The sequence below is a fragment of the Odontesthes bonariensis genome, chromosome 22 (assembly GCF_027942865.1).
Source record: "Odontesthes bonariensis isolate fOdoBon6 chromosome 22, fOdoBon6.hap1, whole genome shotgun sequence".
Taxonomy (NCBI): Eukaryota; Metazoa; Chordata; class Actinopteri; order Atheriniformes; family Atherinopsidae; genus Odontesthes; species Odontesthes bonariensis.
In genome coordinates this window covers 20,178,319-20,194,170 of record NC_134527.1, presented here as the reverse complement: position 1 = coordinate 20,194,170, position 15,852 = coordinate 20,178,319, and the positions used below count along the sequence as shown (strand labels likewise).

The following is a 15,852-nucleotide window of genomic DNA, read 5'->3' as shown; positions in this document are numbered from 1 at the left end:
CCTCCTGATTACAGTGGATTTTTGCTCCTGACAGCGAAAGCTTCTATAAAGACCACAAACAAGGGCAAAATTCGCACCAGAGGACATGTAATGCCTCGTGGCTGAGGTCTGTTGCCTCCTCTGGATCCAGGACTCCGTCAAAAAGAAAGTGCTGTTGAAAATGTAACAATATTGAACTTCCCAATGCTGCACAGTTCTATAGAGTCGGGTACTAATTCTCTGTAGGTTTGCCTCCATGATCGATCCGATCCTCTGTTATTTTGAAAATATTGTTTACTATTGAACAAAGGGTTGAAAAACAATAACCGAGTCCCCTAACGTGTATATACATGTGTGTGTGTGAGAAAAGTCCACTTCTGTTGGCAGAGAGTGGGACCTGCCTGTCAAAAAGCTGCGCTTCAAAGGAACGAGACACAAGCACAATATAATGACAGAATGTGAAAATGTCAGAGTTCTGACCACAGATGAACGGTTAGATCACGTGGTCTGAAAGCAGGAAGCGCCTCCACCAGATGGAGAATATTGATTTCCAATAGCAAGTAGATGTCTGGCTCTGTTTTGAGGCTTTGTTGTTGGTATTCTCCTGCTAAGACTTGGCTTTTGCTTCTGCTACATAAGTGTTTTCTGCCTTACCTAGAGGGCTTGTTTTTCCTTAAACAAACCCAGCACCCATATCTCTGTCTCCCACTGACTAAATTGCCGTTGCTCCTATGATGTTTCGGTCTCTGTATTCCTAAATGTATGACAATTAAGTTGTCATAACACTAAATGTCGTGTAACTGAATATCCCAAAATTTTCTGTATGTGTGGCATCCTTTTGGTGCATATGAAAGCTCTGTGGTCCATCTGGGCTGCTGGTGGGGGGTGCCGTTGACATTACTGCTTTCTTTCGCCTCTCCAAACCAAACAAGCTCTCTCTGAAGGGAAACAAGGCAAATGCTGGGATGATAAACACAGCAGTAGGATGCAGGGACACACATTTCAGCCAGGTCAGTGTGGGTCTGTGGTAGAGTAGAGAGAAAAGGTTGAGTCAGGCTGCTTCGAGGGGAGCAAACAAAACATAATGAGGAAAAGGGGTTGCGGGGGGGGAATAAAGAAAATGCTGGTTTGATGGTAAGGAATTGGGGTCAGGTTTTTCCCACAAAGAAACACACATTCTATCAGCACACATTGATGTGTACAGCTGGTTCTCATCAGCGCCTTCAAAGAAAAGCAACATCCTGTCTCTGATTTGAAATGACGATAAAAGACTGCCACAGTTGGCATGGTCCTTTCACAGCCAGATTATTGGCTCAACATTTAAAAAATAAACCTTTATATGCAATGAAAATTCATTTCTAGACTCTGAGATGTTGCGAGACTGTAACCTAAATGTACTCGTTCATTTATTTAAAGATCGCAACACTCTCAGGCTGTGGAGTAAACAGGTTGTAAATAGTTGTACAACACTTTTTGAGTAGTTTAGTCTGAGTCTGGGCAGACAGCAGCAGCTGTGTTAGGTTGACACGGATGACTCAGTAGAGTTCAGACAGTGGGCTACCTCTGCAGCTTACACCAGCCTTCTTAGTAATCAGTGTCAGAAAAGCAATTTCACAAGCGTGCACAGACACTAGAAACTTACTCTGAGATGCATTATTCACCATCAAATGTGTGAAGCCACGCAAGGGTGTTTTAGAGGGTTTCAAACTCAGTTTTCAGTGCTCAGAGACCTTCCACTTACCGTCTAAAGACAGATCTTTGATTCAAAGTGAACTGTGAAAACTGATAAAAACTAAACTTCTATTTTTTGTTTCATTTTACTTTGCTGGTGAGCAACTTGAAAATGATTACACATTCTCTCTCTCCCCCCCCGCTGTGGCCATATAACCTAATGATTGCACACTGTTGTGCCTTCATCAACTCTCGAATACATTATAGATCTTGATTCACGAATCATTAGACATTAACCATCGAAACAAACAAATATCCTTTGCAATTAGTCAGCTTTTCATCGCGGGGGATATCCGGCAAATGTTTCATCTTCTGTGTCCTTTATGTTTTTTTTTGCCTCAGCAGGGCTGAGCTCACCTCACGCAGGGAGGAAATGAAAGCTAAATGATCTTAGAGCTCCTAGATGAAAGATTCCATTAAAGATTTCTAGAGAGACAAGTCTCAAAGATGCCTAGTTCTGACTTGGCAGAGAGAAGCAACAGATGCCATTACAGCCATAAGAGCAGATAGAATCCCTCTATGAGTGTGGAGAGCGACTGAGGCTTAGTATCAAATGATGTTGATTAAAACACTCAGGAGAGCACTGAAGAAGCCTGTTAAGAGATGTTGAACATGTTACTCCTCGTCCTGGTCTCAATATGACTTCAGTTCGTGCCTGCCCAGTTAATCCCCTTTTAAGCCGAGCAACAGTTAGCAGATATGTGGATGTATGTTCATATTCAGGAAATATGACTTTTTAAGCCTCCCTGATTTGGCTCCAAGATTGCTGTTTGACTAGTGAGTAAACATGAGGAGAGGAAATGACACTGCTCAATCAAAAAAAAAACCTCATTGAGTATCTGTTTGCTTTGAGATTAGGGAGGAAGATGTCAGCTTTCTTACAAAACCAAATTAGGAAAACATCGTTGCTGTTAATCTCTTTCGTTCCAACTGCAGCTGCCCATACTGAAATCATTGTAAAGAGAATTAATCCATTAGTTCAAGCCTACTCAATGTGCAGCATGCTAAAAAGGGTGGAAAATGCATGCTCCAAGTCTTTCTTCTCCCTTGATTATGATCTACCTGGTAGACTCATCCTCTCATTGTGCACCTTCAAAGATTACTTTGCACGTCTTTAACTAATTGCAGCAGCAATTACAGTACAACCTGGTTATGGCTTTGAAATCCCCCTAAAAACCTACCCAAATAGAAATGCGTGAAACATGCAAATATCTCCTTATTTCTATTGTGAGACAGTACACAGAAATACATTTATCAGTTTCACAAATTGACGTTCATTTGGGGGGAATTCGAATTTACGAAAAAGCCCTCATTTTCCCTCCACTCTCCCCTTGCTCTGACAGACTGTACCAATTAAAGTCCTTCGACCATTTAGATCATGAGCTGTGTGGCCTGTGGGCAAATGGTGACCCTTATAGACATTAAATGCAAACCGGTAATGAGATGTGAAATGCATGCGCTGTTGTACCCTCAAGTTATCTATAATTCATAACAAAGCAGTGCAGAATCAAGGACCTTGGATGCATTTTCTTTCCGTTTATGATTATTTGAAATGACTTGTAGTCACAACTAAGTTAGAAAATAGCTGTTGTAAGGAAATTCGACAGCCACAAGAAAAAATAAAATCAGCTTCATCAGAGCAGTTACCACCTTAAATCACCATCTTCATAATTCTTATTTTAACAATATTCCACACTACCAAACAAATTATGAACTAGACAGCCTTATGTAATACATACTGGAACTTTGTGTTGCTGACAAATTCAGTTGTACATAAAAGTAGAGCAGACTGCTTAGAAAAATATACCAAAATGTTATGATTCCTGATTTTAAAATTAGGGCTGGGCGACGATTAAAATTTTTAATCTAAGTACTCACATGATTTCCCTGTTTAATCACGATTAATCCCATTTGTACGCAAAATCCAAAAATTAATTCAAAAGTAGTGTATAGTTTTTAATGTACTGCCATATGAATGAAAGTGTCATAACATTTGTTGTGCAAACACACTTTTAACATCAGCATTTTTATGTAGTTTTTATGTAGAAGCCTCGCTCCACTGTCTGTTTCCTTGAATGACTTGCTGCTATCAGTTGTGTGTTTTGCCTTTAAGTGATATTTTAGACTGGAACTACTACGGTGATAAGACAATTCAACTTGGCAGTGTTTACAGGTGACTTTGGTTCTGTCGACTCCGCCGTCTGGAAGTACTTTAAAATGAAAATGGCCGAGTAAAAGTTCCGTACCCTTCTCCATGTTTGGTGGATCCGCTAATTACTTCCTTTTGCGGTTCTGTAGCAGACAGCAACAGACTTTTACAAAATAAAAGCCTGTGAGCAACAGACTTTTACAATAATAAAAATAACAATAAAACAGGGGTGGTCTGTGGCGTAGTGGGTTGAGCAGACTCCCCATGTACAAGAGGCTATAGTCCTCGCTGCAGCTGGCCCCGGTTCAAGTATCGGATTGCCCTGTGCTGCGTGTTGTTCCCCCTCTCTCTGCCCCCTGCTTCCTGTCTCTCTGAACTTTCCTATGCATTAAAGGCACAAAAGCCCCAAATATTTTTAAAAAATTTGTTTGGTTTTTTTAAATAAAAAGAATAAAACCTGTGTTAATGCGCAATAAAATATGTATTGGCGTTAAAAAATTAACAAGTTAACGCGATAATAAATAATAAAAAAGAAGAATTGTTGTTTTTTTTCATTGAGTAATTCAGATCATTTTATTTAGCTTGTCGAATAAACAACCAAGCATTATGTTGGTGTGAGTTTAAGGTCAGAGACTGTTTTTGCAAACCATATTGCCTTTACAGAAACCTGCAAAAGAATGTTCTAGAGGTGTAACATCACAGTTGAGAGGTTAGTTTTTAAAAAGGGTAAACTACCGATTGCAGAGAAGTTGTTTTTTCCAATTGGTCAAAATCACCTCATATTTGCTATTTTAGCTTGAATGTTAAAGCATTGTATTGTAATAATTATATACTGGCTGTTTCAGTTGAAAGCAAATAGTTTGATGTGGAAGTGATGCCATCACGAAGAAAATTCTGATCGAGGAGAAAACGTTTATCCTGCTTCTTATAGAAAAAAGGACAGCACCATCATGGTGCTTTCTGGGTAGCGATCACCATATTGTATGGAATTTTTGCCGAGCACCCAACCAAACCAAATACAGACTATCAAAAAAAAAAAAGAAGAAACTGGCGACAGGGAGCAAGAGAGAGCTGGTAAATATCAAGATTACAAAGAGAAGCTAAACAGAAGAGCAAAACAACACAAAATAAACGGTCTTAATCCAATTTCCAAGTTGGAAAGCTGAAAGAGATAGAAATTTCATGCTGTTTCTGAGGATGATCACAACAGCTGATAACCCAGCTTGTTATTTCCATTTTCTATCTAACTGAATAATAACTCAACTGATTTCTAGACAAAAAAAAGCAATGTCCAACTCCACCAGCACTTCTTTCTGTCGTGCAGTCCAACAATGCCTCGTTCTATTTAAATATTCTGACATCACACGCACCAGCTTCGATTTTTTTCCAGCTTTGAGGACAGATTAGGTGGTTTACCTTAAATCCAATCGGTTTCTGTCTTACAAGAAAATAACATTACATACTGATATGTCAACTAATCATAGGGCAAGTTTATGAACTAGTCGTTCTTTACAAATCTTGTGATAAGTTTTGAATCTGTAAACAGCACCTAAATCGGGCCTCATTAAACTGCTAAGCCCAGGTAGGTAATTGAGTGTTTGTGGATGTTTGTTGTCTGTATACTTTCTGTGTGTCTCAGTGATTAAAACTTTGATATCTTTGGATATCCTGCTTTATCAGCTATGTTTTTTATTCTATATCATACTCAGCCTTTTATGACGCTCATATCTTTTTTGATTAATGCCCCTTCTATTGATTAAACCGCCTACTTTCCTTTCCCATCTCAAATGTTGTATCAGACTCAGTTCAAATCAGATAACACGGTCCAGCCTTTTCTCCTGTCTTTGATGTTTGCAACCACCGGCCTTTTCTGTGCTACTTGTGCCGCGAGGGAAAGAAAAAGCATCTTTTCTCTTTAACTGGTTTCATTTTTGGGGGCTGATTATAATCTGGATGTTGAGACAACAATCCTGGTAATGCCTCTGCCCCTGCTGGAATGACATTCATTTATCCTGCATACAGGAACAGGAAATTAAGTCTATCAACTATCCCCCTAATGCAGCTCTGTCAGTTTTTTTTCAGTGATCCCAGACACTTAAACTATCACCCCACAGTCTCTTACATAACGGAGCCAATCTGTCCATACAACAACAACGAATCTTGTTTAAATACAAATTGTTGTAATGATTCTATTAAAAGCTGATACAATTTGTCTTCCATAGGGAAAGCCTTTGAGATAACCTATTTACGACTGAAGTTCTACACCAGTCGGCCGGAGAGCTTCGCCATTTACAAGCGTACAGAAGAGGATGGGCCCTGGTTACCTTACCAATATTACAGCGCCTCGTGTAGGAAGACTTACCGGAAGGATGCCAAAGGTTATATTCGCCCAGGAGATGATGAAAGGGCCGCTTTATGTACAGACGAGTTCAGTGATATCTCTCCCCTCACTGGAGGAAACGTGGCTTTTTCCACCTTGGAAGGCCGGCCAAGCGCATACAACTTTGACCAAAGCCTTTTGTTGCAGGTGAGCGTGCATTCTTGTATGCATTATTATGTGTGCTCTGCAGTTATTATGTTGAAAGTATTCTATCAATACCTTTGTTGAATACACAAATAACCAGAAGGCAATTTCTCCCATATGATCATGAAGGGCAAGAGCTACTTAATCAAAAAATATAATAATTTCCTAAAAGAAACAAGTGTTTTCTGTTGATGAAAGATGAAAAGCATTTCATTTTTTGCTTCCTTTTCATGTATGCCATTGCAAAATCTTGCAAACAATCCATAATGGATTATAGATGATCCTACTCTTGACCTTATTTAAGAAACATGTTTACATTGGAGAATGTACGCTCCATGTATGCCTTTCAGTTTTTCAAAGCAGTTGAAGTGAATCTAATGTCATGTTTAGCTGTGATTAACATGGATGAAGCCTTGAGAGGGCCGTCCTGCATTAATGGTAGCCTCTTGAGGGTGAGCCTTGGAGGGGCGGGTACAGTAAATCATAGCAGAACGTGACTAAATAAAGCACTAAATACAGCCGCTCAATTTTTCTTTGACAGGGCTGTAAGTGCTGTGTGCATTCATCTGTCCATGCATGTGAAGTGTGTCTCTACATATATGAAAAACTTTGAGACTTCTCTCGTTATTAATTATTGAGAATCTTTGATGTTGTGTGTAGCAGTGGCTGTTTTTGCCACAAGGGGAAATGAATTTATGCAACATGATTAACAGGTCTCAGCCTTGCTTACAGTAACTTGCAATGGATAAACATCTACAGAAAATGTGCACTGCCCCATCACCGCACAGTTAGTTATCTAGTTAGAACAGAGATCCCACGGGACTGCTATAAACAATACAATATTATCATTGAATTGATAAATCAAATAGTTGATCAGGAGGCTAAATTAGCCAGCCTGACAGGCCAACAGATACTCTGTCAGATGCAGAAATCCACCATGTTCCTCTGATTCTGAGACAGCTTTTGATATTTCAGTTTTTCTTCAATTTCAGTTTTCAGATAGATCACTTTGAACTGATGCAAAACAATTTAGTGTAAAATGAAAAATGTTCCACTTGAGCAACCTGGGGCTTCATAAATCTACTTTATAGGGAAACTAGCAGATGTAAAAGGAAAAGGGAGAGAAAGCGGAGCGTAATGACAGAAAGTTTTGAGTTCAGCTTGAGCTTAACGGAAATGCAAATTAATGTAAATCTCACATGTGTAAAAAGGTGTATTTCAAGTATGCTTCAATGTGCCACATAGATAATTCAGGCGATTTTCTTTGTATACCCCTCTTGTTCAGTCCTGTCCACAGAGGATATTTTAGTGTCTAAAGTTCTGAATTATAAGGAGCTTCTACGGTATTTTTGGAGCTAAAAATAGTGTTTTTGTCATAAATTCTGGTGGCTGTTCGAGCAACAGTGCAAATTGTTAGTTTGAAATGGCTGACAGCAAAAATAGTAGTAAAATATTATAACTATACTGACACTGACACTTAAGGCAACCTTCTATTTCGTGGGGGAAACGCATTTTGCTCCCATCCCATTCCATATATACAACATTCCTAAATAAGTGAAATTATTGTAATTACAGGCCTTTTTATCAATATGAAAGGCAAAAAAAATTTAAATTCACTTTGTAATTTACATTTCTAAATCGTACCTTCACAAGTCTAAATATGCCATAGTCTGCAGGTAAAAGAACATTTGAAGCAAGTTCGAACAAAATGGAAAGTTATAAAGTCGACCAAAGAACCCAAAACAGTGTTACTTATATAGAAAATGCACAACAGAATAAATGAAAAACATATGGGCTCCTTCATTCATTCATTCATTTATGAATGAAAAGAAAAGAAATAATTAAGCCAAAATCTTCAGCGGTTAATCTTAGAGGTTTTGTAACATATCTGTGATTTATTTCTACGAAATAAACAGCCGAATGAACATTCTCCAGGGAAGGTGATGTGTTGGAGAAATCACAGTAGCTTGGTCCAGTGATTAGCGTTAAATCAAGAACACATCACTGATGGTTTTGTCAGAAGTGACAGCACTTTGCTCTCACACATAAGCAGGAAACATGGAAATATATACGCAAAGGTGAGCATGCGTCATCTCATAAACGCACGCAGAACTACAGTTCCCCGCCGTGTTGCTATCCCACAAACCTGAAGCAACAACAATAATACAATAAAGCAGCTCACTGACTGAAGAAGCGACAACAATAAATGACCCTGGCTTGGATGAAGTGACAGGAAACCTTTTTTTAGTTCCTCTGCCTCTGTCAAAATCAGGGATGTGGACAACATATCAGCCTCCCACTGGCCATTTTGCTTTTCTCCACAGTTCCATACTGTATGATGTTATTTTTATTCGTCATCTGCACAACAACAACCAACATTTCCTCCGTGCACAGTCTGCATCATAAACACTGATTTAGTTCAAGTTTAGAAGGAAGCTGCGATGGCCAGCCTCCAGTTATAACCCCTTGCATGTGCAGAGTCCTCATCAAAACAATAATAAAAATGATGCCGACCTTTTTCTGTACATTCTCCTAAAGCTTGGTGAGGAAAAACATGTTTGGTAAAGCAACACTCGCGGCTCTGTGAAGAAAACTGTCCTCCTCCACATCATTAAATAAGAAGAGTAAGCGAGGATATGTGGGGGAATTGCTGTGTAACCTGGCATAACCATGACTTGCTCCAACCTTAGGGAAGGAAGTAATCTCCCAAACCCAAGTTGAGGGAGTTTTGTGTCCTGCATTTCCTGCCAAGAAACTCTCTTTGCTGTATACAATTATTATAAATGGATTTCAAGGTTATTTGGCTTCATTGTAGGTAAACCTTATTCTTCCTAACAATTTTCTTTTATTAATTTAGCTCATCTGCAAAACATGTCAGAATATTTGGGAGCCTGACTCCAACCAAAAGGACAGATTCTTTTTGTCGGGCTGGTGCGTTTCATTTGCTTGTAATTATTTGTATGCTAAACGTCAGTAAGATGTATGACTTAAGAAGAAAGTGGGGAGGTGAAGCCTGCTCTTAGCTTCAACATGTACCCAATTTCCACCCCCTGCTGCACAAAAACACACTTTTCTATTGCCAGATGTTGTCTCCTCATAAAACCTCCCCTCTCATCAACCATGGCACTCTGAATGTGTAATGCCTCGGGTACCTCCTGTGGAGTAGAAAGAAGTAGCTTTCCTTAAGAGTGATCCCATTTGAAACTTGGAAAAGATGAAGCGTAGACAGCAGGAGTAAAGCCACATCAGCTCTCAAGCGTACGCCTAACTGCACTGAGTAGCAGGATTAGCGGGACGTTTTCTACTCATCTCTGCAAGGCGAGGTCTCCGTGTATCTGCAGAGAGTGAAAACAGGAATTAAATGCTCTATTGGATTAGCTTTAGTGCATTTATAGGTTTGGCACATTGTGTGGCAGGCTACTGTCAGTAAGACGACAAACAGCTGTATGAAAAGGGAAGGACTGGATTTGGCTTCAGAGATTCAACTCCTTCTATCCTGCGGGGACAACAATGAATAGAGGGTGAATGAAAAATAAATATGTCTGTGGCTTAGCAAGAGCCTCTTAACCCACAGTCCAAAAAGACCTCTCTGGATGTTTCGACAAGCACACAAATCTTTCCTCCCATCCTATTATTCCCTGCCTCATCCGCCCAGTGTGTATTACTTTACTTACTTCACCTCTTGTGCCGGTGCTTCTACAATTTTTTGCATGAGAGCACTCCTAAAAGTCTTGCAAAAAAAAAAAAAAAGATAGCTGCGGTATGGCAGCCCGGTTTGCTAAGAGATTATTAAATTGTCCTTTTCCGATGAATCCCGTTACACTATCTACCACTGTCCTATTTCAGCTTCTTTCTATTTATTATGTAAGCCTGGCCACTGGCAGCCTGGGACAATAGCTAGCAACAGTCTAGGTTTGTAGGACAGAGGATTGAGTCTATGCTCCTGAAGTTTTGCAAAGTGAGCACTATGTTGTCAGCTAGAAAAGGATGCACGATGCATTAACCCACAGAGAAACTCCTCCTTCTTGCCAGGAAAGGATTACGTTGGTTTAAGGAATGAAGGAATACGGGAAAAAAAATGAGAAAAATGGGAAAAATGGGAAAGCAGGTTGTTTGAGAATCATGTGATAGGAGGAAAGGGCATGTGGTCAGGGTAGGTTCACCCTCGCTTTGATCTCTAATAAACATCTTGGCTAGAATTAGAAAAGATGAAAGAAGTGTACACTTTAAGTGGAGTGAAATTTTTTGGGGAACACAATCCTTATCTGTCTGATTTGCCCAGTAGACCTAACTTAAGTCTTTACCTGTTAAAGCTCAGCTCCAGGAAACACATTCATCTCGTAATCTTCTTGAACAACTGAAAACGAGGTGCATCAAGGTGTGTCCACAAAACCGTTAAAATCTCTGTACGCTCCATCAGCTGGAAGCTGTTAAAAAAAAAAAAAGGACATTTTTCATCATTTTCATACAGAGCTCGGATTTGTTTCATTATATTAGCTTCTTAAAGCTATTACTTATTATTATCAGACTATTTTTAAACGTGTTGTCAGACTTTTGGTATGACATAAAATGATTTGTAAATGCCCCTTACTGTGATTATGCAGTTCACAACACCCAACTGTAGAAAATGATTAAGTGGGTGGCATAGTGTCAAAGTAACATCCGCGTGAATGTCAGAATTAACGTGTTATTCGTGGATTGCCTTATACGCAACATTCAGTTATGCACTTAGTGCGCTAATTGGTGTATACACCCTACTGTCTACACAACTGGTGTGTTAAAAGAATATTTCATCACCACAGCTCAGTTGGGGGTAGGGGGGCACATTTGCAAGCCAGGCAGATGAAGTTTGAAAGCAAATTGCAATCTTTAAATCAGTAAACAGAATAAATTTAGAACAGCGTAGCCAAATGAAGCAAAAAAAGTAGTAAAATGATCCAAAGAGCCAATGAATACTACTCAAAAGAGAAACTGAAAGACTAAGGGGACTCAAATCAAAATAATTTAGATTAATACCTGAATGTTCTTCCAAAAAGGATGAACCAATAATCCAAACTCCTGACCACTCTTGCCAGAAAACATTGTTATCCGTTAAGTTTGTTCACGTGTCTTACTGTTGAGTATACGGTTAAGTAAATCGAGATCTATTGTGAGTACTTCACAATATTCAGAGTATAGACAGAAATGAGGCACAAATACGGAATATTCTAAACTACTGATTAAGCATATATTGTTGGGATAACTCTCCTGAAACATAAGCAGAAAATTACTGGAAGTTAACATTTTGCAATGTAATACTGGTTCTTTAGATCACTTGCAGTCTGGATTTCAGCACACAATTAGGATTTCTGGGTAAATGCGCTTAGTTTAAAAACTGTTTATGTCTTCTAACAAGAATGCACCTCATCCCTACTTTCCACTTCATATAAAAACAAAGCAACGGAAATGACTGTAACGCAACAGAAACATTTTTTGTTGTTTGAGACAAGCTGCAAAATGCTGAGTAGACAATTAACACCTCCTATATTTAATACTTAAACCAATAAGATTACAGCGGCTCTCTATGTTACACTTGCATGGCTTGAAATAGATTGGTTTAAAGGTTGTTAAAACTTTTAACCTTAATAGCTCCGAAAAGATTTGGTCTAATCCTTAGCTATGCTCTCAATTTAAATCAATTTCCCTAACATGATAAACGAGGTATCCATCTACTGTCTCCATCCATTTATTTATCCAGCCATCCTTCTAGCAGCTGAATATTCTAAGAGCAAAACAGTGAATATGTTTAGGTATATAATTTAGCTGGGAATTTATGGCTGTAAAAGGATTTTCATATTCATCCAGAAGAAAATAAGTTATCTTCACAATCTGACAAGCTGTTGATAGACTTAAGTAAATTCTGATCATTTAAAGGATCTGAAATCATTTCTCCGACATAAAAAGACTGGTTTCTGTTTCGCAGACTGATGTCAAGTGAAACAGACTACGTTTTCACACTAATCCAACAGCTGCTTGACTTAGAAAGTCTGATTCACAAGTTTGTCCACACCTTCAGCCTGGCCCCTGTTTCTCCTCGCATCAGCCATCATTCAATCATCATTCCTGCACTCCTATAATGAATCAGTGTGAACATATGGACGGAAAAATCTATCAGTTTCAGCATTAGTGAGTGGGGAAAAACCTCCCCTGTATTCAGTCTGTGAAAAAAATCTTTTCATTAGGAACGTGTCACAAAGCACAGGCTTTGTTTAACTGCATTAAGATTTGTGGAAAGACTTGCCTTTTCCATTCTTTTAATGCACGTCTCGTTACATTCGCTCTTTTCAGAGGGAAGATACAGATTAGGAATTTAAACAGTCCTGAAGTTAAATAATCTATTTTATGAAGAAAGTAATTGAAATTGATGTCAAATCTGGTTTGATCAGATTACACGCACACCAGTGCAAAACTACTATTGACATGATATTTTTTTTTACATTGACACATAATAATGATAATATATAATGTGTGTATTAATCTTGGTCCCCTTGATGTACACATTGATGTAAAGATCACCATTATTATGTATTTCCTAATGGGGTGAATTCATGAAAGGACACATGGCCTTTGGTGGGCAGTGAACAGTAAGGGGCTCTTAGTCACAAGAAAACCTGACGACTAATGGTGTTGCTGGCTGCATTTCAATATGCTTTGGATGACATCCAACCTCTGATTATAAAGCTGCGGGGGATCAATACAAGCTAAGAATACATGGATTGGGTGGCAAATCTCTCAACAGACCTGCCAAAGACCCTCTCTCCTTCATTCCAGCCCCCCACCCCCACCCCTTTTGTCTCCTCTTTAAACAACAAGATGAGAAAACCCATAATTGACTGTGATCTCTTCTCCGGTTAGAATATGAGGTCGATCAATTGCACCATTTCTTTCATTAAAACTTTCGTTCCTCCTCTATTTTCAGGGTGATGGGACGAATGGGTGTGGTGAGCCGAGACAACATAAAACACATCAGCTACCGTCTTTGATTGAAAAATCAAAATATAAAAGTTCTCTTTTCCACCCGGTGACTCATCAAAATAAAGATGGCCCTTTTTAATAGTGACACATTGGTTTCTGCTTGAGCTGCTTATACAGGCAGCAACACTCTGAAAAACCCTTCACAAAACAGCACTTATTATTAGTTGTAAGATGCAGAAGGGACAAAAAGTACACACTGCAGTTATTTTGAATATGAAGTTCAAGGCCTTAAAACGTCTTTCCTCCCATACCATGGTAGTGAATAGCTGAAGTTGACTTTGTTTTAACAGCATATTCTTTCAATGTCAACAGCGCTAGGAAGTCCTGGATGCTTTTATGCATCAGAAACAGACACAGTTAGATGGTTTGTGAAGCTAGCCTAAACAGATTTGTTTAGTCTGTCACAGTATGAATTTGTGAAACTTGGCTAAACCAATAGTTTGGGGTTTTAACTTAAACTGTGACGACAATATTTACCGCGTGCTTCGCCACAAACATTCACTTTTTTTTTTTCTTTTTGTGGCTTCATCAGGTCCCACTAAAGTTTTGTCAAGTGTTTTTGAATTACAGCCAAATACTGGCGGAACCAAAGTGTGATGCTGTACCGTGTTTCGTGAGAATTGGTAAATATTTGCTGAAATGCTAAACTTGAAACCGCTCGCATAGCTTTAGTGTCGTAAATATTGCTATTCTTTAACTCCACATGTCGAGTGCACATCTGTTGTCGTCCGTGAGAATATGTGGTCGGCCTGTCCACATGGAGGTCATTGTGGTGGGATCATGGGAGGTTTCTTCTCTGGAAATATTTGCCAACAATAAAAGTGTCCCATTTGTGGCACCTATATGAAAGACCTCCAGTGTTAGTTTCAAATTGACCCCCTCTACCATTTTGTGCAAAGTAAAAACAGCAAGAGAGCCATTTGCAACACCCACTTAAGTGACTTCGAATGAAAGGTTTGCAACAGCGACAGAAACAGGGAAAATTTAATCTCACGACTATAATTAGTCAGAACCAAAGCAAAAGACCTGCAGTCAAAGCTGAAATAGCTTTTCTCTTTGGGTCGAGTGTGTGTGCATGCCATTGCTCATATAGGAATTTTTTCATCCTTTTCTTTTTCTTTTTTCTTTTGAATGTTTGTGTAGGCTAATCTAAATAAATGCCCTCAAGTGCTGCTTTTTTCAGAATTGATTGTTATCGCTTTGGATTCCCAGCTAAAGTACAAAAATCATATGCAGAACAAGCTAAATCCTGCCATGTTTTGCCTTTAAACAGCATAAGTCTGTGATTGCTCCACTTGATTGTGTTTAAAGAATATAAATACAAAAGCAGATATTTTCTTACTCCTTAGCTGACTGTAAATAGACTCATTTCCCCCTGAATTATCGTAGTTTTAAAATAACCTAAATACCGTTATCAGTAGCATAGATAAAGCACATTACAGAGAATGCAAAAAAAACAAAACACTATCAATGTTTGCGTTAATGATTGAATGAAGAAAACATTGTGAATTGATTTGTGGAACTTAGATAAAAAGTGTGGACCATTTAGCGAAGTGTGAGCAGCCTGTTATCCATTAATTCCTTATACAGTGATCACGTTGGTCCAGAGCCAATTTGAACACTGTAAGCGGTTGATTACTAAAACCGAATTTGTATTATTTTTATTTTTTTTGCTATTTTATTTTTTACTCCCTTGATTCCTTTCTGGACGTCTGCTTCTGCCCTATGCTTCTGCCTCGCTAGCTAACGTAACGAGTTGACACCGGGCAGCAAGCCGAAATGCTGCGGCGAAGCTTGGCATTCCTCAGGCTACCTTGTGTAGTCTAATTAAGCAATGAGAGACAGTCATGAATGCTAACGACGGAGAAAGAAAACGACGGCGCCCGGGAAAAGCACCTGAGGAATGCCAAGCTTCGCCGCAGCATCTCGTTGGCTCGTTTTTGGTCATTTGTCATACGCCTCGAGGAGACTACGTTTTTCATTCAGAGAAAATGACTTCCTTTTTCCAGCCATGATTCGTGCGCTTGCTGCCCGGTGTCAACTCGTTACGTTAGCTAGCGAGGCAGAAGCATAGGGCAGAAGCAGACGTCCAGAAAGGAATCAAGGGAGTAAAAAATAAAATAGCTACACGTAGTTTTAAAATTATTTTTGCACATGTTTACATTCATAAAATGGCCAAAAATGAACATTATAAGCGGATTTCTTGATTACTATAAACAAATTATTTAAACAGCATTTGTATAGAAATGATTCTGTCCCAAGCCTTTTGATCTATATAAGCGGTTGATTTCTGTATCCGTGACCACTATTAGCGGTTTCCACTGTATTAGACATCTGCAAAGCATAGTTTAAATTGGATGGCTAAAAGTTAAGCAGTTGTTTCAGCAGGTGGCTGCTCAGATTTATTTCCATCTCAACAATGAGTAATGGGTTAAAGTCTTGTTTGACACACGGT

At 39.0% G+C, this 15,852-nt stretch overlaps 1 protein-coding gene across 1 annotated transcript in view; it reads left to right on the top strand.

The window, feature by feature from the left end:
• The window catches only part of lamc3 (laminin, gamma 3), a 123,907-nt gene that overhangs the window by 3,601 nt on the left and 104,454 nt on the right, over positions 1-15,852 (top strand). The window contains exon 2 of the mRNA XM_075455921.1: positions 6,082-6,386. Within this exon, the coding sequence (XP_075312036.1) occupies positions 6,082-6,386 (305 nt within the window). The remainder of the gene's footprint in view (positions 1-6,081; positions 6,387-15,852) is intronic.